The sequence below is a fragment of the Sprattus sprattus genome (genome assembly GCF_963457725.1).
Source record: "Sprattus sprattus genome assembly, chromosome: 8".
Taxonomy (NCBI): domain Eukaryota; kingdom Metazoa; phylum Chordata; class Actinopteri; order Clupeiformes; family Clupeidae; genus Sprattus; species Sprattus sprattus.
In genome coordinates this window covers 15710023-15737050 of record NC_137927.1, presented here as the reverse complement: position 1 = coordinate 15737050, position 27028 = coordinate 15710023, and the positions used below count along the sequence as shown (strand labels likewise).

At 45.0% G+C, this 27028-nt stretch overlaps 2 protein-coding genes across 2 annotated transcripts in view; one reads left to right on the top strand and one right to left on the bottom strand.

The window, feature by feature from the left end:
* Window positions 1–21482, bottom strand: part of piezo1 (piezo type mechanosensitive ion channel component 1 (Er blood group)) — a 64155-nt gene extending 42673 nt beyond the window's left edge. The window contains exons 1-2 of the mRNA XM_080843982.1: window positions 21016–21482; window positions 2350–2445 (exon numbers count right to left, since the gene is read on the bottom strand). Coding sequence (XP_080700108.1) covers window positions 2350–2445; window positions 21016–21079 — 160 coding nt within the window. The 5' untranslated portion in view covers window positions 21080–21482. The remainder of the gene's footprint in view (window positions 1–2349; window positions 2446–21015) is intronic.
* A 1733-nt stretch (window positions 21483–23215) lies between these two features.
* cdt1 (chromatin licensing and DNA replication factor 1) lies at window positions 23216–26820 on the top strand (the record flags this gene model as incomplete). The annotated part of the gene is made up of 9 exons (XM_080843509.1): window positions 23216–23629; window positions 24335–24564; window positions 24756–24950; window positions 25081–25226; window positions 25333–25433; window positions 25537–25725; window positions 25958–26104; window positions 26288–26489; window positions 26657–26820. The coding sequence occupies 9 exons, from the start codon at window positions 23216–23218 to the stop codon at window positions 26818–26820; spliced, it is 1788 nt and encodes a 595-aa protein (XP_080699635.1).
* Window positions 26821–27028: the final 208 nt, after the last annotated feature.

Here is a 27028-nt window from a genome sequence, read left to right as displayed (position 1 = left end):
CATTTGCTTATTATTGTGCACAGATTAGTTCCCTTCCAAAAAAGAGGAAAGCGCAGGAGGAGAGAACGAGGAGGAGAAAACGAGGAGAAGCTGACAGAAGCAAGAAATCATTTGGAAATGGTTTGCAGTAGTTTCAAAAATCACATCCTGTCTTTGTGGCAAGTGAAAAAAGGAAACCCTCATGAAGAGGTTGCTATAATTGTACCACATCCTTGTCAGACTTTCTTCTGCAGAAAGGCAGGGAAGAGAGAAGTAAAGCCAAGGAACAGCCTTGCGGCCTTATCCGTCGGCAAGAACTGATAGGCCCCATCGCGCCTCAGGACTGGGGAAGATTGGCTACGCTGGACAACGAGGCCCCTGGAGGCCTGAGCTGAGGAGTATCTCCATTGCCATCTTTTCTCTTTTCTTCTTGTTAGCTCCATTCCTCCGTGTGTGTGTGTGTGTGTGTGTGTGTGTTTGTGTGAGAGAGAGAGAGAGAAAGAGAGAGAGAGGAGAAAGGGAGAGTGAGAGTGAAAAAGAGGCAGAGTGAGAGAGAGTCAGTTCTCTGAATCTTCATTGTTCCTGCCACCACACACCACTGCTGTTAACTCTCACCACAGTTAGAGCGATGGGGCCAGGATTTGGAAACTCGCTCGCTTCCAGGCCTGGCATTATATTATATCCACTGTTTATTGATATTTGATTAAGGGGCACATCGGGAGATTTGTCTTTCTAAATTGAGGCAATATTTTTGTTAGCATAAAACAGAGATATCTCTCCTACTCACCTCAACCCAAGAGGGAGAGCTGACTAAAGTTGTCATAGCGGCAGGGGTGGGGGTAGGTGGGTAGTGGGGGCCTACGCTGGGGGATTTGGCTGTGGCTGATATCCAAACCCACACGCACTGGGTTTCTGAAAACTGCACACACGACATGCACTCGGAAAGGGTGGGCGATTTGTTAAAGCTACGGTTGAATTGAAAGACGCTGTCCTTCTTTCAGGGAGCTGACATAACACAGCTCTGGAAAACAACATCTGCTATGTGTCCACAACAAATGAGAAAGACATGTCTGGAAGAGATTACTGCGAGTTACTCGACAGTACAGTGAAGGAGAAGGAATATCCTGGCACACAACTGAATCAGGCAAGGAATTTAGGACACGATAGACAGCCCTTCCGAAGCAGGAAAGTGACCAAGTCCAAAGCCACAATGTACTTTACCTAAAAACAGCAGAGCTGGAACTGACAAACTCTGATGAAACATCAGTGAACCATTTCACCTTGGTTGGAGTGGCCTTGAGGTAAGTGATCAGCAGAAGTCAATTAAAGGACCCTGACTCCACCACCTCATGACAATACCCAGCCGATCCAAAACCAGGAGAGGTGCCAGGTGCAATACTCTATGAACGACCTGACGACTCTATGAACGCTGATGGCTATGGCCAGTGCTTGCCAATGCCATTACTCATGTGTAGCATAAACGTTTCCCGCTCAGCTCAGAGAATGAGACAGGAAACTATCACCTGCCTGGCACACTGGGTCTCACTCCCTGCACTGCAACAAAGGCCTGAGCTTAACTTCCCTGTCATCGATGCTGCGCCCGCTACCAACCAAACCTGGCTCTGCCCAATTCAGCTGGCACAGCCAAGAGGGGATTGGTATGAGTGTGTGTGCGTTGGAGGGGGGGTCTGCCAGTCTGTGATGTGTGGATGGAGGGTGAAACTAGGGAGGTGAGCAAGCAGCTAGCGCCTAGTGAGGCCGCAGAGCTGAACCTAATCCTTAACTAAATATTATTTCTCGTTCAGGCACACCACCCTGGCCAGGTGCTCTAATGAGAGAGGATGTCGAGTTGAAACCGCCGCTTAGAAACCCCCTAAGCCCTCTTTGTTTATTTTATCACTTTGGCAGCGACAGGACAGCCTTCATGGGCTGTAGCGTTTAATAAGAGTGGCACAGATGAGAGAGAGAGAGCGAGAGAAGGAGAGGAAGAGAGAGAGAGTGAGAGAGTGAGAGAAAGAGAGGCGGGATGTTCTCTTTGGCAGGAGCATGTCTGATTACTTGTCTTAAGTGTTCTGTTGAACATGCGTTGGAAAAATAACTGTGGTCAGTTTCTTTGCAACTGTGAGTGCTAATAATCTGTAATACAGGATCATAGATATAGATATTTGTATTTGTATTTTTTATATGGTTTTTATTCTTTGCATATCATTAAGAACTGAGCTTGAGCTTGAGCATAACCAGAACAAACTGCCTACTCTTTTTAATGGCAAAATGTCTGCTGATATCTTTGTTTTGGGGTGGGTAGGGTAACAATGAAACAATGTGACATGAAAAACTGTTACAGATGTATAGGAGGATCCAGTTTCTTACCCCGTAATGTGTGCTTGTTGGGCCACAGGAACCATGGGAGCAGCAGTAGGTAGAGAAGGTAGACTAAGGACAGGGCATTGTAGCGAAACAGGCAGGCTGTGGACAAACACAGAGGATAAGAATTAATCACAAGACCTTAACAGCCTTCGTTACAGCAGAGTGCTGCATCGCATTCACATTCACAAGCACCCCATAGTGTTTCCACAGAGAATATACCTGATAACTATATATTTGTGAAATACATTAAGGTCAGGCTTGAAGAACACACGCTGACCATCCCAATGCAGAGCCAATGTTTATTTTATGTATCTTTATTCAGGGGAATTTGAATGCAGATCCACTCGCACACAGGTGGATAGCAGTAGATGGGTGGACAGAGACAGATAAAACAACCAAGCGCGTGGCACAATGAAAGCACAGGGCCCGCTGTGCTGCTGATTGGCCAGAGTGGCATAAAAAAAGGGCACATAATTTCGCCCCCCCACCCCCCCACCCCTGATCTCCCTCCATCTCTCTCAGTGGAATCTGGAAGCTCTGATATGCATCGCTGCACATCTCCTTTGTCTGCCAGTGGTGCTCAGCTTTGTGTGTCTGACTCCTGCTCCGCGGTGGGAGGCCAGGGAAAAAAAACTAATTACATTGCTGCCACCCCCTGTGGCATCCGCGGGCACTGCCCACATCAAAGGCCTCGTGGAAAACAAACCGGCCCGGCTTTTTGCTCAAGCGCAGCTGGATGGTAAGCCGAGCGTACCACCCGCAACACACGCAGGCCTTTGATGAGGACGGCAACACAATGTGGGGATGCGGGGAGGAGGAAGTGGACATGGAGGAAAAGGAGGATGCGTCTGCTCCTCTCTGGCTGATGAAGTCGCTGCGTCTGCAGTGGGCAAGCCCTGCCCCTGTGTGTGCCAGGGAGTTGGGAAAGCGATGCCCAGGCATTTCATTGTCTGCCAGGGGGGGCCTCTAGAGGATCTCCAGACCCCCCTCCCCCTCCCCCCCCCACGCAGAGAGCCTCAGGCACCCCCTCACCTTCTTATCCCCTCTCCACTCGACCTCCTGTAGGGCTAGGGGCCCATCAGCACAGCCTGCAGCTCACTGAGTGCTACCGCTAACATAATCCCACCTCAGAGAGCTCCATCAAATCCTGCTGTCTGTGCTGAGAGCAGGGCCCCAGAGCACTGCCAGGGTAAGCACCTAAATCTACCAACATAAAGCAGCACAGATCAACACAGAACAGCACAGAACAGGATTAAACCTACAGATGACAGATGCCTGAGGACACCAACAGAAGAGAAGCCTGCCTGCAAAAAATGAAGTAGCAGGTTCAAAAGGTTTCAAAGTATCAGCAGTTCAATGAGGGACGTGCAGAGAACAACTCTGTGTCTGTGAAGGTGTACAACCCATTATGCTCAGCTCTACCACATGGGTGCTCCCAACGGGACAGTGAGGGAACTGAATCTGCCACCTCTCCTTAAACCCCCTCCAGAATGTGTCCCATAAACAGGAACTTGTCCAGCCACAGGAACACCCTGCTCCAGCTGTTAAGTCCAGTGCCATGGAGGGAGTTAGTCTTCCGGCGCGACTGTGACATTCGGGCTTCACTCAGGCCCGTGCAGATGCCACTAGTGTGAGGTTACACAACACAGCTGGACCTGACAGGGATACAATACTGGCCTCTGTATTTCTCCAGAGGGAGTGAAAGTTGCCAGCAGCCAATCTGTCAGTCCCTCCACCTCTCCTCTCCTCCCCTCCCCTTCTTGTCCCTTTCCTCTCTTGCCCGAATGAATGTCTGCCTCCAGCACTGGTGTTCACAATGAAAGGGAGGTTGATAGAAAAAAAAGGAAACATGCTGTTTTGTTTCTGTTCTCCAGAGAGACGACTGGGCGCTTCCTTCTCCCGCTCTCTCAACCCTCCTCTCACCTGCTGACTGACAGGGAGCCTGAAGCCAGTGGCAGTGAAAACTGACTGACTGACTGACTAATATGCAATTATTTGCTTGGAGGCCTGTCTGATGATAAGATTGCACCCCACCCTTAGTAACTACCGAACTTTGTTAGGGTGAGGGGCCGAAACCAACAAAGATCAAAGATCTTTTGTGCCGTGTGTGTGTCACAACATGTCTTTCATTTACTGGGTCATTTGCCCTGTGCCCAACCTCAAAATGTAATTTGGCGTATTCCTTTCAATGCGGGGACCACATAAAACCTGGGACCAGGAGAGGAAGACATATAATACCAACGACCAGTTGAGGGAGAGACGGAGGAAAGAGAAAGAGAGCTCGTCGTCCGTCTTCAATTATGAAGGCGGGAGCATATTTACATTCAGTCTCAGAGGTGACAACTGAACTGGGAACATTGTGGGCTGTTACCTCATGGTGAAGAAAAGTATTAATTGTCGTGAAAAGGCATTAGATTGTTTAGGTCTGATGGTATGTAAAAGGTCTTATTTATGAATCTGCCTGAGCAGGTGATTAACTCCAGACGGAACAAATAGGTGGTTACGTTTTGTGAACCATAAATCTCAATGTTGACTGTCACAAAAGCATTTGATGACTTCTTTAAACTCAAGGTTCATTTCCAGTTGTGAAACAGATGCACATAGTGCAAGCAAGTTTTTCTTCCAATTCCTTTCTTGTTTGCCCATCATTTCCTTTAACATTGAACTTTGCCATTTCTCATGTCTTTCCATCCTTTAGTCTGCCTTTCCAGCCCTCAGCTGTCACCACTGAGATGAACACTCTTCTTGTATTTTCCACCAGATTAAATCATTTGAATGACACTAAAGGCCTTAAATCTGTTTCTGTAAACCAACAAGACAGTGACATGAAGACAAGAGGATGACATCAGTGGCATGTGCATTTCAACACACACACACACACACACACACACACACACACACACACACACACACACACAGCATGCTTCATAAGTGTGAAGCAGGCCTGACACAAGCAAGGAGCTCATGGCTCATGTAGCACTGATATGAAGTGAAACAGAAGTGCAATTAGCCCTTAGAGCATGCAGATCTATGGGGGGAACTTCCAGATCACACTACTGATGGCTGCTTAGATTTTGAGCTCTCCCCGACGGTTTGACTAAAATAAGTCTGTAAACACCTTAGATAACAGCACAGTGAGATTTTACAAATATGATTAAAAACAGGGTTACTGCGAGGGGCAAGAAACCTCAAAATACGGGTGAAGACACCGAAGAAACGACATTACAAAACATTGCTAGCCGAAGCAGTTCTCCGACCCATGAGGAAGAGCATGCAGACCTACATCAGGACTTTTACACACACGCGCGCGCGCGCGCACACACGCACACACACACACACGCACACACACACATGCGCACACACATACACACACACACACACACGCACACATGCACAGATACACCATGGTCTTATAGCCCTTGGCTCTGCAGCCTCTCACACTGTGCTCAACAGCTTCAGGAAATGACGGTAATTTGGGCACTGGAAAAACCAACAGCCATGCCCCAGGGCTGAGGCTGTGACACCGTTCTGTACCTATGCAAGACCAGCCTGAAACATGTGAGTGTGTGACTGAGTTATTCGCTAGAAGTGAATGCTGGCCTCTCATGTACCTTGAGCGCTCTGTTGTGTACAAGGTCTTGTGGTTTAGAGTCGGCTGCAGCCAAAACCCCTAGTCCTACCAGGGTAATGAGGAGCTGCCATTTGGGCAACTGCTTAGCCAACTTCACTCCCACCCGAGTGTCTGTCATTACCGAGCCCTGGTCCATGAACTCCGTAGGAGGAACTCTTACATACCTGTAAAGGACGTGTATGAAGGAGTGAGGGCCAAAATAAAATCAGTGCTTTGGCTTGATCACACTACGTTCTTTGTCCCTGCCGCCAAAACATCCCCAACAATCACGTGGCTTCAGCAAGTAACTTGTTCCCATCCTTTGGGCCCAAGTTTGTAGTAGCAGTCATCACTTTAAAATGATTCCCCTTGGAAACGTGTAAACATGTTCACACACATGAGGTGGCTGAAGGTGCCCCTTTCAACCATCTTAACCCATTAGGATCTCCACAGAGGGCCTCCAGGCCTTTACAGCCTCCTGAAACCCAGAGGCAGAACTCTGTTGACAGATGGATGGGCATCCTGGACCTTCGGCCTGGGTGGAACTCTCCCACAGAGACACCTCCCTCCCGACCCGTGTTGACAGAGGGAGGGAACACAAGGTTCTTGCCCCTCTCAGTAGCTCCAGTAAAAGAGATTGCAGGTGTGAAACCACACAACTCTCTACAGATTTAGCAGAAAAAGGTATTTTTTTTTTACGATGCCAACATGTTATTGCTGGGGTCATCTTCCATGTTCAGAGAGGACATGGCATCTTACTGTACATGTCCTGCATCTTGAGACTGGAACACATAAAGTATCTATCGTATACCACATGTTGCCTGTTAGGAATGTGACAGAAAATCCCCTACTTAAGGGAAAATTGGACTCTGGCTATATTCTGCCATAGGCTTATTCTTTTCGTTTTTGTTATTAATATTACTGCAGTCCTTTTTTATAGATGGGTTAGGGTTAGTCTAACCCTAACCCTAACCCTGTCAAAAGAGCATTGAGCAGCTCTGGTGTTTAATCTTAAGCGCTTTACACCCTCCAACTAGGGGCCAGCCCACACAAGCTTTACATCAGATTGATGAATCATCGTGGAGGGAGTGGGCTGCTTGGCACACACAAAACACACACACACACACACACACACTCAGCACAGATAACCCCAGCATGTAGCATTGTAATGGGTCCCAGGAGACAGTACCTGTGGTTTATCTATCAAACACAAGGGTCACCTCTGCACCATGCTCTTCATTCCACCTAGTAAGTGGACTCTGTGAGATGCTACCCGACAAATACACTGAATGCAAAAGGCCTTTTCTGAAGTCCCTTGGGAAACATATACACACTGCACTAAAATGTGGAGGCAGAACGGTCCAGCAGCCTGGATGGGTAGAAGTAAAAAGAGCCGTGGAGATGCAGAGCATGATCATAATTACATTCTGTGGAGAAAGCACTTCGATCTGATGCCAGGATCATGGGTTTAGTTCTTGGTTGTACAGATTCCCATGGTTAAGTTGTACTGCACTGACAAGAACATGAATGGAAACACACACACACACACACACACACACACACACACACACACCCAACCCCGCCAGACACACACGCCCATACCAGGTTACAAATAAACTGGCCTTTCATAAAACAATAAGCTGCAGGACCATTGATAAGATCGCAGCGCTGCATTAGTATGGCAGCTTGACTAGAGGCCTCTGTATCTGATGGGCAGCTTTCCAACCTCTCCCACTACACACACACTGGGCTTCACCTGAAAGCTCTGCCAACAGGACCCTCCACAGCCAATCTCCTCTACAGAGAGAGTACTTATGAATAGTATATCACGCAACCTCTTTGCACTAAATACATTCGATTTAAATATGTATCATAATAAGAAAATACCCGTATGTAAACACATTAGCAAGTGCACATGAATAGAATTCAGTTGTGTTTAGATGCGGATATCTTTGCACTTATAACTTGGAGAGGGACTTCGTCTTTGCTGAACCTTATGTACATTGACCTATTCCTGATTCTGAACATGTAAGAGACTCAAAAACCCAATCAAACGATGCACCATCATTGGCGGAGGAACATTAGATCCAGTAAGCTCACTTCTGTGTGCTGGCTCGCTGCACATGGGATGCCATGCGAGCCAACCCACGAGCTGGGCTGGCCCTCTTTGGACATGGAGACCCTGATGCTTGCGTGGGAGCCAGCCGCATCAAAGGCAACCCAAAGTGACAAGTGACCTTAAGCTGGAGAGTGACGGCAGAAGGGGGGGAAAAGGAAAGAAAACAGAAAGAGGAAAACACAGCACACGAGGAAACACAACACACGAGGCCGGCCGCAAGTTTCATGGTTTTGTTTAGGGAAACAGGGGGATGGGCGCAGCAACTGTAGCCAGAACTTTACAGATACACACAAACACACACACACACACACACACACACACACACACACACACACACACACACACACAGACACACACACAGACACACACACACACACACACAGACACACACACACACAAACAAAGACACACACACAGACATGCACACACACACACACACAAACAGACCCACACACACGCATACACACACACACAGCTGGCCCTTGCACTGACCTCACTGTGCAGGAATGTAGAGAAAAAGAGAGTGAAGGAGGGAGAGAAAGAGAGAGAGTGAAAGGAGAGAAAAGGAGGCGAGAGATATTTTATTTAATATTTTCAGTTGCCAGTGCTGAAAGTGATTGGCCCACAGAAAACCAACTGGATGAGGCACTCATACATTATTACTGTTTTGATACATTCAAGTGTCAAATTCTCATGTGGTGGAATAATTATTAATTAATGAGTCATTTTCCATTTGATACTCTCAATGTCTCTCTAATTGCTAAGGCATGACTCTCTATGTGCCTGGTTGTCTGTGTGTGTGTGTGTGTGTGTGTGTGTGTGTGTCTGTGTGTGTGTGTGTGTGTGTGACAGCAAGATGTGCACAGATGCGCACACTTTCATACACAGTTCCCGCGCATCTCATCAGAAGTGAAGCAAGACCACCTTGAAAAGGGGGACGTAATGAGGTGTGTGGAAGAGATTATCATCATACACAACCCATTTATTTTGCCTCCTTCCAGTTATTCCATGCCTAATTATCTCTGGCTAATCAGAAATGGTTTCCCTATCATTAACCCTACACCAGATATCCATGTGTGTCTGTGAGTGTATGTGCATGTAACAGACATGTGGATTGCTCAAGAGTGCTGGCTATAGTCTTTGGCAGGAATGAGTCACAGTCTCCCCTCTCCAACGCCCCCTCCCTCACTCTCTCCACCGCTCTCTCGCTCCCTCCACCTCCCATAACTGCCCCAGCTCCCCAAACTCAGCCGTCTCTACAGCATGTGTCTTGTGTTCTCATTACGCCTGTATGGCTCCACTTCAGCCAAGATGTGCCGGACAAAAATCCCAGCCGACCGCAATTCCGCACACCCCTTTGCTACAACACTATTAACACAATACATGGCTCCAATTTTCGCACAGTCACCCACGAGGTCAACGAGGACGATCAGAACAAAAGAGTGCCGATCATTTGGAAAAAAGTGTTCTTCACTACACAGAAGTCTGAGATGCCTCAAGATGGCGGTCAGAGCATTGAGTGTATAGTTTGCAGTAAGAGGGCCTGGCAAACGTGTTCCGTGATGTCATCCATCAAGGTCAAACACTGACACATGCTGGCAATTACAAGATTAACTGTGTTTTGACAAGAATGATAAAAAAAAAACTTTACGTGTCAGTGGACAGAGGACTGATGGGTTAATATAGGTCACGTGAGAATGCCAGAGATTCATGGTGATCGCTGCAGAGGCTCGTGGACTGATTTCCTTAAAGCATATTTTCCTCCACGGTTCACTTTTGAAAATCTCCAGAAGGTTTTTTATGGGGAGAGAGGGTGATGTGTGCTGAGGGGAACACACCCTTTCCCCTCATAACATGCATGCTTGAATGTGTGTGTGTGCGTGCACATGCTTGAGTGGTTCCTCGCTAATGTGTGCGTGTGTGTGTATGTGCATATGCTTATGTGTGCAGACATGTACACCATACTACTGTGAAAAAGTTTCCAGTCCTTCAAGAATGAAAGCCCAATGAGAGTTTCTCTCTTTCTCTGTCCTCCAGTCTGTCTCCAAGCATCTCACATTTGTGAAAAAGATTAAAGGGGAATGGGGGGGGGGGGGGGGGGGGGGGGTTTGAAGTGGAAAGAAAAGAGAAGAGGGGTTTAGAGAATCTGGAAAGTCAAACTTGTCTGCAGTCTCTGTGCTACAACCTCCACTGTATCACAGCCCATCTAACCGAAAAAGGCTTTTTCCCTTATGACTACATGGGCTTTTACACGCTCTACCTCCCCCCCCCCCCCCCCCCCCCCACAACCCTCCAAGCATGGACCTACATTTGATCTTTTTTAATGATTACATTTGTTTAAGAAAATGTGTTATACTACATTTGCATTCGTTTCCTCTACATGTACATCTCCATTTGTTTAAAGACATTTGTTGAGCATTTATATCTACATGCACGCGTTCTCTGAGAGAGGCACAACCGTTTGTTTTTCTCATCCCTCTCATACACCCCGACAGCCCTTCAGCAGAGGCTCGCCAATGCAAACAAAGCGGGAGGAGAGTAAGAGAATGAGAAATGCCATCTTCTGTGGGCGTGTGAATGCATGTGAGATGGACACACTGAAGGTTCTCTGAGGGTATGTTTGAGGAACTGATAAGAAGACTTCTCAAGACATGTTTTGATGCAGAGAAACAGTGCAATGGACCTTTTGCGTTTTTTGGGCAGTGGCAAGTAGCATAGGGTGTGAACATGGGTCTCTGCATGGGAATCCTGTCAGCATCACAAGGGACAGATTACAAGAGACATCAGTCATGCTCGAGTTGTTCTGGATAGAGGGGATGTCTATTGCAACACAGCGTTCTGTTTTGTCACTGACAGTTGCAATCTCAGAGGGCCTCTTCCACTTCCTTGATATTCACAGATAACAATTCATAACGTGTCTCAAAGAGGTTTTACAGAAATCTCAAAAGGATATTGAGACGAACAGAGCTTTGCCAAGCTGACAGGTTCTTTTAAGTTATCATCAAACGTTTTATTTGATTTTTTTTTTTTGCATATGCTCATATGAAGCCAACCCATAAGTGTTAACCCTCAGAAGTCACGTGACACCCAGGGCAAGAGGCGTTCTCCGTGTGGCTGGCAAAGATAACAGGCTAAGATGTGCTGTGTGTGTGTGGATGGCCTCTCTCCTTCCCTGTTGTCTTTCGCAGGTCTCACTTGAACTTTCTCTCTGCTCTGACAAATACTCCTCTCTCTCTCTCTCTCTCTCTCTCTCTCTCTCTCTCTCTCTCTCTCTCTCTCTCTCTCTCTCTCTCTCTCTCTCTCTCTCTCTCTCTCCCCCTCTCTGGTATGGGAGGATATTGCACCATCTCAGCTCAGCTCCAGATCATGGCTCTTGGCCAGGCTGACAGCGTTGTGAAGCAATTTTCCATAAAACGCCCCATAACAAATGTAGCATTCAGCATGAGAGGCAGAATGAGGCTGCTGCCGTAAAAGTCAGTTGCCGTTTGATATCTCTGCTCTATGAGGCAGCAGACAGCACTCTTTCATCCTCTCCACTCCTCTCCTCTTAACTCCCTCTCAACTTCCGTTCTTCTTCTTTTTTTTCTGTTTCAATCATCAAATAAAAAAAATCAAGGTCAGACCATTACCTGCAGTGCTTGTGTGTATTACCCGGTTGCTGTGGAAATCGAAAGTGAAGAGAAGAAATATCCCCGAGGCTTGTCGGGACACGGGAGTGAGGAATGCTGGCAGAATCCAACTTGTTTTGTAAGCTGCATGCTAACTCTGAATCTCACACTCTGCTGTCATCTACAGTGGCCTTTAGATGGCAGCCCACTGACTGGCCTCGACTGACACAGAACATCTTTGAAGCGGAACAGAGGAAGCAGACAGACAGGTCTGCGTTTTGTCTCTTACATTGCTTTAGCAAGAGAGGGACACAGAGAGCTAGTGATAAAAAAGATAAAACACTTCAACAAAGATAAGGTTGAAATTCTGTTGAATCTCCTGTCTAAACAAAACACCACCTTGGCTAAATGGTAATAAAGTTTAACAGTCCTGGTATCGTCACTAGGTCATACACACATTTACCCTCTGTGACAACTTTATGTATCCTCTTCTGGTGGCATTCCATTCCTTTCACTTACAGCATTTAAATGTGAAGGAGTACTGATGGACCTATATAGAGGTATTTCTCTGAGCTCTTTCTGAAGGGGGTAAACTTGAATAGCTGATTGAGGATGAACCACAACACCCCGGATAGGTTATCTAGACATGCCACATGTCTCACCCTCACACTGCATTTCCTCACAGTCAAGAACACTACAGAACATTTATTCTTTAGCTTTACGCCAACAAAGGTGGAGACTGTTTTACACCACCAGTCACCAGTTTCTGTCTTGTCCTCCAGTCATTTGGTTCTCACAGAGAAAGGAGGTTCATAGCTAAAGTTAATAACATGTTTATCGGCTATTCTGTCTGAGGAGTGTAATTAAGCCCCAGGGTTAAATGTGGTTACACATTTGAGTGTGAATTTTAACACTATTTCGAGTGAAGTAACTTTAGAAACCAAAGGGTGCTAAATTCAACCCTGAGTTAATTTGACACCTGACCCCTGTTGTCTCATAATAGATTGACCAGGAGATTAGCAAAACATCCTGATTGTGCACTACATACAGTATATTCCAATGAGCTGTGCTAGCCAATGTTAAACTGCAGACCTCTACTGAGAGCTACCTGTTATGCAATATGGCAATATGCCTGACTGTCACTGCTGACTTATTAGTGGAGAGATACAAAGTTACCTAAAGGACAGTGTCTCTGTGTGGATGCTCTGAGCAGAGCACGTAGGGTTCAGCAGACAGGAAACGCTAGGGTGTTTTGTCTGCTGTGGTTGTCCTGGCCGCCGCAAACAGAGGGTGGCTGCTTCAGCACGGCTAAAAGTGTCCCTCTGCCACCGCAACAGGTGCCAGCCCTTCCTCTCAGCATTAAACGTCACCTTGATGTGTGTTTGTCTGTGTGTGTGTGTGTGTGTGTGTGTGTGTGTGTGTGTGTGTGTGCGTGTGTGAGCACATTTGGCCTTGTGTGGTCTTAGGTGAAATCAAAACCTAGTTATCCATTTAACACTGGCGACCGTCACCCTCATGGGGCACATTATGAGTGTGTGGATGCCGTCTGTATAACGTTGCCTCTTTGTGTGGGCACCGCGGCGGGGCTGACTGAGATGGTGATGAAACAGTACACCAGGGACTCGGGAGCTGTGTGTCCTATTCTACCCTCCAACCATAGGAAAGAAGTGTAGCTCAAGACATCATTGAGGCTCCAGCCTGGTCTTTGTCCACAAAAGTGGCAGTAGAGGGAGCGTTGTAAATGTGGACATCATGATCCCTCTCTCTTTTCTTTAGGACATCATGACCCCTCTCTCTTTCCTTTTGGACCTCATGATCCCTCTCTCTTTCCTTTAGGTTTTCTCTAAGCAAAGGACACAGAAAGTGTCACCACACTCTGGTAAAGTGCCTTAGATGGCCACTGATAGCATCAGCATTTTATAACAATCCAGGCATCCTAAACCTCTCCGGAAAGTGACAGATCACAACAGTACATAAGTAAGCCCAGGCAACTTCTGCTACAGGACAAAGAGTTATCATCTTTAGCCATCATCATTGCCTAATACAATTATTTAACTCAGCGTTACAACTTAACAAGCTAACATAAATCTTGTTAGTTGATTTTAGACAATGCAAATCACTGGACCGTCACCATAATTGATCAGAAGGGTATTGATCATTATTCTTAGACTATAAGTGCAGTGACTAATTGTGGTGTTCAAGTGATCCATAGATCGTCAGCTCACTTAAATGTGTGAAACAGAGTTTCTGTTAAACTGTCAACATCTGGGTTATAGAAGTATTGCCCAGTGTAATGTACTTCTTAAGCCGCAGAGCCATTGTGTCTTAAAGTCATCATTCTTAATCCCTGGGAGAAATGACTGACAAATTCAACATAACAACTTTGGACACGGTTTCACATTCTTACCAGAGAAGGAGGACTAGTTGGATGAATCAACTGCCTTACAGTATTAAAAGGATCAACAATTAAAAATGTAATTCTCATGAGAGAAAATTGCAAATACAGCTGAATGAGACGTACTATTTCCACTCTTTTAATGTCTCTTTTTTAACGCATCCTGGATGCCATTTGGGATGTGATTAAACTAAATGCAGTATGTGGAAATGCTTTCTCTCTTACATCCTCAAGGCGGAATTTTTGGGCTGCTTTATTTTTATTTTTTATTTCTTCCTTTTTCCCCTTTCCCTTTAGTCCCCTTAGACTAAAATACAATTCTCACTGAGCACTGCTCACCAACGTGACTTCCTGGCAATGGACTTTTTAACTCAACGTTAGGTTTACAAATACAACCGCAAGCAGTTCAACCCATAATTACAGACAACATGAAAAGCCAGGCCTTGATTTTCTTCAGTGCTCAGAGTTGGCCTAGTGTCAAGTGCCTGAATCTGGCTCTGAGCAGCTGATGAGGGTGAGCTCTGATCTTTGTGCTGGTCTTAGTGGGTTTCTTTCGTACTTGTGTGTTTGCCTGTGTGTGTGTGTGTGTGTGTGTGTGTGTGTGTATTATGCATGATATGAATATGATACAATACAAGTACAACAGAACATAATTGTATGATTCCTCTGCGCTGTATGTTTAAGACATATACTACGTTCTCTTTTTCTCTGTATGTGTGCATATCAGAATGCATAATATATAATATGTACTGTATATGTATTAGTATACATATTAATATGATTTGACTGACTGTAAATACAAATACACAAAGCAGTCGGGACTTTTAACTGACTCCTAAGTGATTACTGAGCATAACTGAGATCCATAGCCTAGTGTCTGTGCTGTGCTGTGTGGATCCTCATCTGGGCTCAGATGATGGATGAGAGTGGGTCCTCCTCTCACACCTCCAGTGCTCCGCAGCACGAGGCCTCCTGCTTGCCTGGGCCCCGATAAACATCCAGGGCCAAACAGGATTCCCTCTATTTAACCACAGTTGACAGAATCAAGCTGGGAATGGTCCGCATGTTAACTTCAGTAAACATGCACATTAGACTGTTTACAGGAGCCATTCCATACCACTAGGCCTTTCTATTTATCGCCATCACTCTGTCCAGACTTCCAGGGTTTAAATATGGTCCAAACTACTTTTAGACCATAATAACAGGAAAGAAAAATGTGCATCATGGATGTGCCCCTTTTCCTTCATTTAGTTGTAACATCAAACACCTTGGAAAGACTCCAACAACACAAAATAAGTCATGACGGACTTAACACTGACGTGTATGAATGGCAGATCCGTGCAGTGTAAGATATAGTAGCGCATGTTTAAGAATGGGTTAAGCCAGGGTTATCTTCACAGATGTGTGTTCTTGAACGTACTCATTTGACATGTATGCATAAGAATAGCATGAGTCAACAAACAGGAACTGAGTAATAGAGGGAGTGAGAGAGAAAGATGCTCACACATCAGGAGTACAGAACCTACTGGAAGCTGCTCAGCACAGAGGCATGGCACAGTCAGTCACTGACCAGCACACTCACTTCTGCTTCCTCACAATGACTCACACACACATACACACACACTCGTATAGACACAAATACACGCACACACACAGGACAGAAATATTATTTGGTCTCACAACACATCATAAGTATAAAGTACTTTTATTGTTGGGAAGAGTCTCTTAAAACAAGACAGGACCAAACAAGCTGAGCGGCCCAATAAACCATGTCCTATTTGGACACACACATTTGAGTCTGCAGTTTTCCCCCCATCATCATCATCATCATCATCACAACCACAATCTTTCACAGGACAGCTTAAGTGTAAGTACTTCAGGCCCACTACACTTGACTGTCCAAAAGGGATGACACTGTGCCATAAATCACACTTTTAAAAGCTCCAGACTCCAGTACGCTTCCTCGACTTTGATTGCAGAGGCTGGCGGTCGACACATCGCAGCGGCCTCAGCTCTTGCTATGGACTGGAGCAACAGCCTCCATTGTATCTGCTTCCCAGATACTGATCAAGGCCAACTTGGCTGAGTCAGTGCCATCTGCCCAGCTCATCAACATCAGTCTGATTGCGGCCCCACAGACAGACGTGTTCTAACAGGCCGGTCTCCCCTACAGGCTCCTGTCTGGCCTGGGAAAGCCATTTAGCCCCTGTTGGTGTGCGGAATACGGTGCTACTTCTAGAAGAGACCCTGGCCCGGCTGGAAACCTATAGACTACATTCTTCAAAGCAAATCAGTTTTTATTATGGCCGATATATAAGTGATGTGATCTTCGTTACAATTGAATCATTCGGGACTTGTGGAACCAGACAGGAATTACCAACTATAGCCCCAGGGGTCATATCCAAACCGATGCAAACTAGGTCCGTAACATGAAAGCACAGTGAAAAAAATGTGCAGTTTAGTGATAAAATTTCCATCTTTTACAGCCGCTCGCCCGGGTGTGTATGTGTTTGTGTGTGTGTGTGCATGTGTGTGAGGTGGCCTGGAAGTCCTGTCCTGCGCCATAGGAAATACCAACAATGCTCCATGTTTGCTGAGCAACTGAAGCGGTGGGTGACAGGAAAAACAGGTTAAATTCCTCCTCTCTGGACGCTTATATCACCCCTCTTGCAATGCAATAACAGTGCCATTGTTTTAAATGGAGACTTTTTAAAACAAAGCACAGCCATTTCTATTGTTGATTGGAAGCCACTGGCCCTCACTGTGCTCACCCGGTGCGACCTACATCCTGTTTTGATGGAAAAAGATGGCCGCCGTGTTCCACTGAGCGGGCCATGGCTGTACATAGTGGGGCTGTGCTCGGCCCGTAGTCAAACAAACAGTGTGCTGGAGCAATCACAGGGGCCACACTGAGAGGCCATTTACAGCCTGTGATCCTGATGGGCAGGTCCCGTAAACAGACTGGGCCTCCAACCGAGTGTGGTTAGCACATGGCCAACAACTGATAGAAAGACAAAAAAGAGGAGAGAGGGAGAGAAGAAGAGAGAGAGTGAGAGAGAGAGAGAAAGAGAAAGAAAGAGTCACAAGGAGTGTGTCATTAACAGAGGCAGAACATATTTCAGATGGGCCTGTGACCACTGCTGCGCGATGACTCACACAGATGTGTGCCTACACACTCACACACACACACACACACACACACACACTAACACTCACACACAACTCATTGCAACTATAATTTTGCCCTCTCTTTAGTTTCGCAGAAGCAGAGAAAGAGAGAGAGAGAGAGAAGAGAAGAGAAAAGAAGAGAAGATGACTGCACCTAGCATCTGGTCCCAGCTCTAACCCAACCCAGTCCACCTCTCTTCTCTCCAGCTCTACGGCTGATTGTAAAACTGATGGGATTAGCTAAAGCGAGGGGATGTCCACAGCAGGCCGCACTGTGTGCACGCCAAGCGTGCTGTTTATGACTCCACACATGAGGTAATGGCGGGCATGCCAGGGCTAGCGGGCTCTTTCCCCCAACACCCTGCCAGCCTCGGCTGCATCTCCTCCCTCATTTCTGCTATCAGCGCTACCACAAGCCGGAAGCCAGGCCTAACAATGCATATATTTACCTTTAGCAGTTAAACCTCACCGTTTATGGAATTTAGTAAACAGGATTGAAATTAAGAAAGAAAGAGTTTGAAGGATTAAAGTCACGCATAGAATGTTGTGATCCACGCTGCTGCACTAAGGAGTCCCAACATTTTGTCATTTTGTCAGGTGATTAAACTGACGAACTGAACCCACCTCTCCTGCCTTCTTTTGGAAGTCTCTCTCTCTCTCTCTCTGTCTTGTCTTCCCTCCCCCCCTCCCTCGCTCTCTCTCTCTTTCCCTACCCTCTCTCTCTTTCTCTCTCTCACTCCCTCTCTCTTGCTCTCACTCCTTTCACTTTTCAGCCTTCTTTTCAAGGATTTGCCCTGAAACTAAAATCTAAGCATCTATCTGGGAGATATACATGCATGTTTAATATTAGACATGCTCAAATAAACACCACCCTGAAGTCAAAATAAATCTTTCAGCCTTTAAATGTTGGTGTCATATCTTGAAGCCCTGTGTGTTCTCTGCTTTCAATGGTATTAAATGTGTTTACAGGATAAAGTTGGGTAATGGGTGTCTTTAAGCTCTGATGGAGCGGAGGTACAGGTGTTATAAAAATACAGCACAGCTGGAGAGCGCTCGCAATACGGCTTATCAGTGTCATGCAGATGGCATTCCAGAACAGAAGTCAAGTTAGCTTGAGCAGTAGCAAGGATTCATGAGGCTTTGTGTCTATCCCAGTGGGCTGCGACAGAAATACAGTTATATTCATAACAACTCATTTGGCAGGGTAAATAAAGGTGTGTGTTCACGGAGGTTATTTAAAGTTTCTCTCGTTTTTCCTCTCTCCTCATATTGGTTCTACGCATACTCACTCACACACACACACACATTTTTGTGTCATTCTGCATACATTTCCCAATAGAATTCACACTGTATGACCATGCAGTCTGCACAACTATGACATGTGGTACTCAGTTATAAAAATTCCCTGGCAATAAAATCAAGGGGTAGAACAACTGGAACCATAGGGTAAATATGACGTAGTATTTTGTCCCAATAATCGTAAAAGACAGACTTTGCCAAGGATATTACTGGCATCTAACCAAAAATAAGGAGACATATAGGTATAAATAATCAGTTTTTGCACTAAATAGTATACCAAGCATACTCCTCAGCACATCATGGTTTAGTTATTAAAAACTATTTTGAAAGGAGAATAGCTCATGGTTTCTGTTGATTTTAGTTCCTTGAGGATTTCGCACCATACCAGTAACCAGTATATTAACATTTATGATACTCAAGACTGAGAATGGAGAAGAGCAGGTATGTGAGAAGAATACAAAACCTCTGCTTTTAACCCTAGCAACAGAGAGAGAGAGATAAAGAGAGAGAGAGAGAGAGAGAGAGAGAGGTGAATGCTTATTGTATACACATTCTCATGATTAGCCATTATAATACATTTACATTACATTAAGTCATTAAGCAGACGATTTTTAATCAGAGCGACTTATAAGGAAAGTTGCTTTTTACATCAGGAGCAGTTAAGGCGTTCAGTGTAACCTTCCAACCATCCAATTACTAAACGACTCCTCTACCTCCTGTACCACTGAAACAGTTGTTAATCTACTTGTAGAATAAAACTGACAGTCCCAAGTTACACACCTGAAGACTTCAATGATCAATGCATCAATTATTCTACAATTTGCATCTTCAGATGATTAGCGCACGTACCTTTTCCCAATCACTGAGCTCAGGCGAGCCCTTCACTTCTGGGTGGCCTTTGCATCTCAGTGTCAGACACAACACTATAAATACCAGGCATCCCCAGAGTGGAGGATAAAGACACTGCTATGTGAGTGCAGGGCTGGGGTCTCGGCCGTGAGCCCTGCACTCTGGCGCCTTCTATTTCCCTTCTGTGATGTTCACACTTTTCCAGCTCCTGGGCAACCGCATCCTGAGACAGTGAGCTCCCAGTGTGTGCCGGAGCAAGCTCAGCCGGAGAGACCCAGTGGATAAGGCAGCACTGCTGCCCAATTGCTCCCAATTAAAAACATCACAGTTTATTTTTTTCCAGAGGATCCTAGCACTGCTGAAGTTACCTACAGGTCCCGATCCTCATTTCACTCCTCAAGGGAAAAGTTTGGATGATACATTTTTTACCACTTTAATGAGAGCAAAATCCAAATAATCTAGCAAATTCACAAACACCAGAGATAGCATGAAGTGAGACAGAAAGTCCATAAATGTGTTGGCTCAGCTGTTTCAAGTAAACTCCATTTACACATTGTCTGAACATCCTACCATTATATGGACATCTCCACTGGACAATGCGCTAGATAGCGTAAGGTTCAGGATCTCAGGTTGATTGAAACGCAAACTGTACAATTTGTTCACAAAACTGTGTTTTTTGCATTTTGTGCATTGCGCTCAGGAAATGAATGTTTATCAAAATAAGATGATGCACTCATAATGAAATGCCAGGTGTCAGATATTGATGTTTACATACAGAAGCAATCTCCCTTGTCTATGCCCCTTGCCAACTACCAGGCACACAACAGCCACGTGACAGGAGAAGTCACTGCCCTACATCCTGTCTCTCGCTTTTCTTTTCGCTTCTTAAGAGTTTCACAGGAAACTTCACACTCAAAGCATGACATAGATTAACACAGCCTGGTAAATCTGAGTCAGTCCCTTTTCTTTTCCCAGAAAGGGCCTGCCTAGCCAACAAACACTGGAAATGGTAAATGTGATGGACATTTTCTTTTCTGTGTGTGCAACTTTAAATTAATTTTCAATTCCATGTAATGGTGGAAATTAAAGCAAGAGACACTAGACTGTGATGCACACACATTCACAAGCACACACACAAACGAGAGAGAGATAGAGAGGAGCTATACATTTTTGACAAAGTGATAGTGAGTTCTGATTAAACACTCTCTAAGTACCACTTTTCTTTAGGCTCTTCATTCTATGACCTCAACAGACATCATCTTTATCAGGAAAACAAATAGGCTCTTCATTTCATGACCTCAACAGACATCATCATTATCATGAAAACAAATAGGCCTAATGATGATGACAGCCTTTCACCTTTGCAGACACTATCACCATCACTCTTCTTGTGTCAGCAGTATGTTGACTTTGTACAGGAAAGAAGGAAATGTCCATGTTCTTATTTATTAGCCAAATGTGGGTTGATTATGCTTTGGATCATCGAGGCCCAGGCAACCCTACACGTTTTTTTAGGCCAGCCAGATGTGGATCAGTATCCGATACTAAGTGGTAATACTCTAAACTAAGACGACAACTGTTGGAACTGCTCAATGAAAAGTTTCTCTTTCAAATCCCTTACCTGCAAGCAAGAACGTTGGTAGCAGGAAGCAGTAGAGCAGTCCACACACCACCTGGAGTTCCATGAGAGCGCGTCCCAAGTGCACAGCTTAACTCCAGCTACAGTCCCGCTGACATTCCACGACGGAGCGGTAAATTCCACTCGGATAGCAAGAAATTTAGATCAAAGCTGTCCATGGTTCTCCGCCTTAAGTTAGCATAATTAAGAAAATGTTAATACGTTTCCATTTTTGTGTTCAGCTTACATTTTACGTTTGAATTTCTGAGGACAAATGTGGTCTAGGACAACTTTTAACCGTAGGATATCCAAAGCATTGACCTGCCTGAACCGACGGTTAGACTAGAATATCCAAAAGCTCACGACCGCCAAATCCTTAAACTTTCCTTTAGTTCTGAACCCACTTTTTGCATACTCCTCGTAAAGACTTGTCTTCGTGGAAAATGTCAGTCGCCCAGCGCTAAGTTGAAATGTTTTCTCCACTTTCTTATTCCACTCGCTTTTGACAGCTCAAACTCTTCTATAGTTTCTTCATTAGGTTTCACGTTTTAACATAGGCTATTTAAAACACGACGACAGTTGGCTTACAGTTATAGTCTACCTTAGAACGACTGTTTCAACTGAGAGTAACTCCTACTGTGATGGTATTATGACTGTGCCAAAACTGGGAGCGTCTACCAGTCCACTTTTTCATCCTGAACTAAGCATATTTCTAGCGTTCGCAAATGAGAGGGCTGGTGCTGAATGCTTGGCTCGAACAGCATGGCAATGTGACTTTCACTAACCTACCTACGTAGGCTATACTATATCCCCACACGATTTCTCAAATTTGCCACGGATTGTGGAAGTAAATATTATTAACTTTTTTCACTGATTATTGTATTAAATTGGGTTAGACAATGCCCATTTATGAAAGGCTATACATTGGCATAGGTGCTGTCTACATTGTAACTTAGGCGATAACCTAGCTAGAAGTTCAAAAATGTTGCACGATCAATAACTCTCCACTTGAATCCGACCAGACGGCAATTGTATAAGCTTATTTTTTTTAATTATATGTTATCATTCGCTGTTTACGATGAATTGTCTTACACCTAGTTTCAACACACGCTGCTGCAACACACATTGGCCCTGGGCTCCTCTCGTCCCTTGGAAGGTTTGACACCTATGAAGAAATTACACTTATGGATATGATGTTTCTCAACAATAAGAGTCTTACATTAGGTCAAAGGCAATACACTACACCCACACATATATTTGGATTAATAAGGACATTTACAACGCCATGATCGTTTGACACTGGATTGTGTGATGCTGCCATCTAGTGTTGATATTGGTATCTGTATTGCATTGTATTGGTTCTGTATAGAACATTTTTTTTTTCATGCTTTCCCTGATTGAGCTGTCACCACACTTCAACACGGAAGACTGGAATTTCAATTCTGGACGTCTCCTTAGGCAACTGAGTGGCACGACTTCTTTGCATCTTTGCAAGCTATGTGACTGTCGCTTGTCATGCTCGTATAAAGATACATACAGTGATTTCCCATCTGAACTTGCCACGAAGTATCAAGATTTTAAAGCATATGTTACAAGGCGTAATGTTGTATTCGTCAGTACCAATACAATGTAGGCCTCATCGAGTTATTTTCTGTAGCCTATAATAGAGAGTAGAAAATCTCATCAGATTTTCCACAGGTCATCTGCTTGGTAAGCCTGGATTTTAAATGAAGCATCTTTTAAAAGAAAGACTCATAACTAATTGACTCACAATACAGTGACCCTACCACTCTTTAATGATAAAATGCAAAAAGGTTTTTAAAAAAAAATGAAAATCATGCCTTCCTAATCATGTGATGGTTGAGGCTGCTCTCTTCAGAACACAATTTTACTTCTGAAAAGTATAAACGACCTAAGGCACAGCTAATAGTTTAGATGTGAAGTAGTTGATTAATTTGATAAACATTAATCATTTGCTTGCTTTGTTGAACGACAGTGTCCAATGAGTATCAGGAAGAGGGCGTGTCTTAATAACCATTGGCTGCCTACTAAAGTCACATGGTACAGTTTCGCGCGAAAGTTGGTCAGAGGCTTTAAGAGAAGACTGGTTCTTCTGGTGGGTTAGATAGCATTACATGGTCAGTTAGTTATTACAGTTGAACAACAATTTATGAGCTGACGAGTTTAGAATTCTGAAGTGGCTATGGCTCAGGCACGGGTAACGGATTATTTTGCACAAAGTAAGAAAGGTGGAATTGATCGAGCTGTGAGAGCAAAGGGACAAAAGCCGGCTGCAGGCGGTCATATTGTGCTCGATGTGGACGTCGCGACGACAAGATCAACACGACAAACCAACAGAACTTCAGGACGATCCAAAGTTACCAGATCTACTTCTAGCTGCGTTCAAGAAGAATTTCTACGGGTCATTAACGAAGCCGTATCAACTAAAAATGAAGAGCGAACAAAAGAAATGCGATCCACTGAGGAGGGTAAACAGGATAAACATCTGAATAGCCCCCAGTCTCCAAAAAGGACTTCGTCCGAGGCCGAGTTTGATCTGGGTTCGGCCGTGTTCTCCTCTACGGCAGAACACAGTAGTGCGAAAAAGCGTTTTCGTGTCAGCCCTTCAGAAGTCAAACCCGTTGTCGAAAAAACCCAAGATAGAACCGGTAAACGAACAGCCAGAAAGAGGCTGATTCTTTTGAAAGACGGAGATCAAGAAAAGGTGGGTAACCCGTGTTCTCTGACTTGCTAGTTTGCTAACGTTAATGTTTGCCGTCTTTGTGGTTGTTGTCGAGGTAACTTTAAGCGTCATATTTACGTCAGCTCGTTAGTTAAAATAACCTTTCGTCTCTGAATCGCCTACGTACATCTAACAAGGCAGCAACTTTTGATTTGATATTAAGGTAATGCGAGTTTAATATTTGACCTTTTGAATTGGGGACATTATTATAAATGGGGACTCTAGGACCAGTGTGTCGGTGTGTTGTTGACTAGGTGTTAAAAGCTACCTTGCATTACAATGATACAAGGCCTCAAGACGAGTGGCAGGCAGTAATATCCCCTGTTGTAAATAGGCACCTGATTCTGTGAAAGAGCCCTCCTCACAGTCAACCACTCCAGATGGTGTGGATAAACAATCGAAGAATGTTGTGAACCAGACATCCATCTCTTCTGCCAGTGTTCAGAGCCCCCCCAAAAGCACAAGGAGCAAGGTAACTGCAAATACCTGCTCTCTTACTACTGAAGATGACTGCTTGCGTCTGATCCAACAGTAAAATTCCTCTTTGTAAATACTTTGCATTTGTTTGGTTCCTTTTAGAAACCATTGTCTACCGATGATGTGGCGGCACTCAAATCCCGTCTCCAGAAGCTCAAAGGACAGGCTCAAAGCACGGTCACACCTTCCCCTGCCCCCGTGTCTACCCTTGCAGAGCTTAAGGCCAGACTTGATCGTGCCCGGGAGCTCACAGCCAAGGTACAGCAGCAAAAAGAGAAGCGTGAAGCAGAGGCCAGACCAGCTGAGGTTGAAGCACAGCCAGAATCAGAGGGGTGAGAAAACGGTTGTTTACCTACACACAGACCCACCCACACCCACACACACACACACACACACTTTCACCCATCTGCTGTTTACTTCTGTTCAATGTAGTGAAGGCCATGTATGGGGAGTTTCCTACACTCACCTATTACAAGTTATTGTTTTTAAGGGCGTGTTCCTTTATCTTTGATCTCCTTTCCAGAGAGAAGACCCCAGCATACCAGCGCTACCACACTCTCGCCCAAGACGTACCCCCCGGACTTAGTCTGCCCTACAAGTACAAACTCCTGGCAGAGATGTTCCGCAGCATGGATACCATCGTGAGCATGCTATTCAACCGCACAGAAACCGTCACCTTTCCCAAAGTCAAGCAGGGGGTCCAGGATATGATGCACAAGTAAGAGATGCTAGCTATAATTCAAACAATGATCTGTCTGCCCATGCACAACCTGGAACATTGGCACATATTTAGTAAGGAGGTCTTGTAAGACAATGCTAACCCCCCCCCCCCCCTTTTTGGATTCAAGGAGGTTTGAAGAGAGCCATGTTGGACAGATCAAGACTGTGTTCCCCACTGCCTATGAATACCGCCAGGAGAGAAACATCCCAACCTTCAGCAACACAGTGAAGAAGGCCAGTTACCAGCTCACCATGGAGCCAGTCATTGAAGAAGGTTTGTGGCCTTATTTGTATTAGGACACATACAGTCTTATTTTTATTCTTCAGTGTGTTTAATCCTGTTGTCCATGTCTGAATGCTGTTTGTGTATTTATCTACAGGGCAGAATTGTACTCGACCTGTCCTTTCAGCTTCACGTCTGCTGGATAGGAGGAGGACATTCCACCTTAACCTTGTCAACATTGTCAAAGAACATCACAAGGTGAACAATGACACACACGCATACACAAAACTTCATTAATATCACTGGATGACGTTTCCAGAGAAGTTGTGGTTAACATGTGGTTTTCCTTTTCTGCTGTCAGAGGTTCTTGGAGTCGCTAAACCCCCCAATTGCGGTCACCGATGACCTGTTGACTCGCTGGCACCCCAGATTCAAAGTGGACGAGGTTCCCAGCGTCCAACCAAGCGACTTGCCCCAGCCTCCACAGACAGATAAGATGACCACTGCGCAGGAAGTGCTGGACAAAGCACGCTCCCTCATGACCCCCAAGGTGAATAGAAGTCATATGTTTCTGGACTGATGACTAGAAATGTATTAGATTATTAAATGCTGTTGTCAATAGTAATGTCTCTAAAAAAAAAAAGAGTTCAGTCCTTTTTTGCGCAATTTAGTTTTCTGTATCACACATAAGAAATGGGTAATATTTGCATTGAGAGAATTAAAAAAAGTTGACCGTATTTTGTCATATGATGGGGTAACTCATGTCTGTGATTATTCTCAAGATGGAGAAAGCGCTGGCTAACATGGCTCTGAAAACGGCAGAGGCTGCATGTGCCAAGGAAGAGGAGCCTCCCACTCCTAAAGAGGCTGCATCTCCTGCTGCTACACCCAGTGCCCTCAAAGGAGTGTCCCAGTCTTTGCTGGAGAGGGTAAGCACTGGCCATTTCTAACAAACGTGGAGAAGCATAAGTTACACCTTTGACTGAACATAGAAATAGGTCTAGCAAGAAAGAGATGGGAAAACATCAGGCTGTACTTTTTTGGTTTTGTTTCATGTTATACTTGTTATGCTACAAATAAATTCATCCCGTAATTTTCATTGTGCGTCTCAGGTTCGAGCAAAGGAGGCCCAGAAGCTCCAAGCAGCCATGACCCGAAACCCTCAGCAGGAGCAGCGCCTGGCCATGATGGCCCACCTTGGGGAGATGGCCAGTATCTTGCGCAATGTGTTTGTAGCAGAAAAGAAGCCAGCACTTGTCATGGAGATGGCCTGCAACAGAATGATTGCCAGCTATCGGTCGGCAATGAGCCAGGGTTGGTACACACTTAATACATACTAGAAGTGTACGAAGATGTGTGGGCTTCCTCTTTTGATTAACATTTTTAAAGTGTAGAGTTTTTGGTTTGGTTTATTTCTCAGTGATGTGGCTTTGTTTCGGTGGGCGGGTTCTAGCAATAAAACCGGTATTTCTTCTTTGCAGTGGAGATGGAGAAACACCTTCGGCTGCTCGCAGAGCTCACACCAGGTTGGTTGACCATCCACCCTATCAGAAAGGACTTTTATGTTAAGTTGAACAAGACCATGGATCTGAGTGTTGTGCAGGACAAACTAAGACAGAAGATGAAGGAGGAGGAACTGAAATGAGCCCAACGTTGTTATTTGAGACTTAACCAGTTCATCGAGGTGCAATCACGTTGGATGGGATTCCTGTTTTTTTTTTTTTTTTTTTTTTTAACATTCAAGAACTACTCCTGTTTGTTTTAGAACTGTTCACCAGGGAGTCAGACTGCGCTGTAGGGTCATATGGTTGACCTTTGAAGTGGTGTTATTTTAAAACACCATTTCTCTGTAG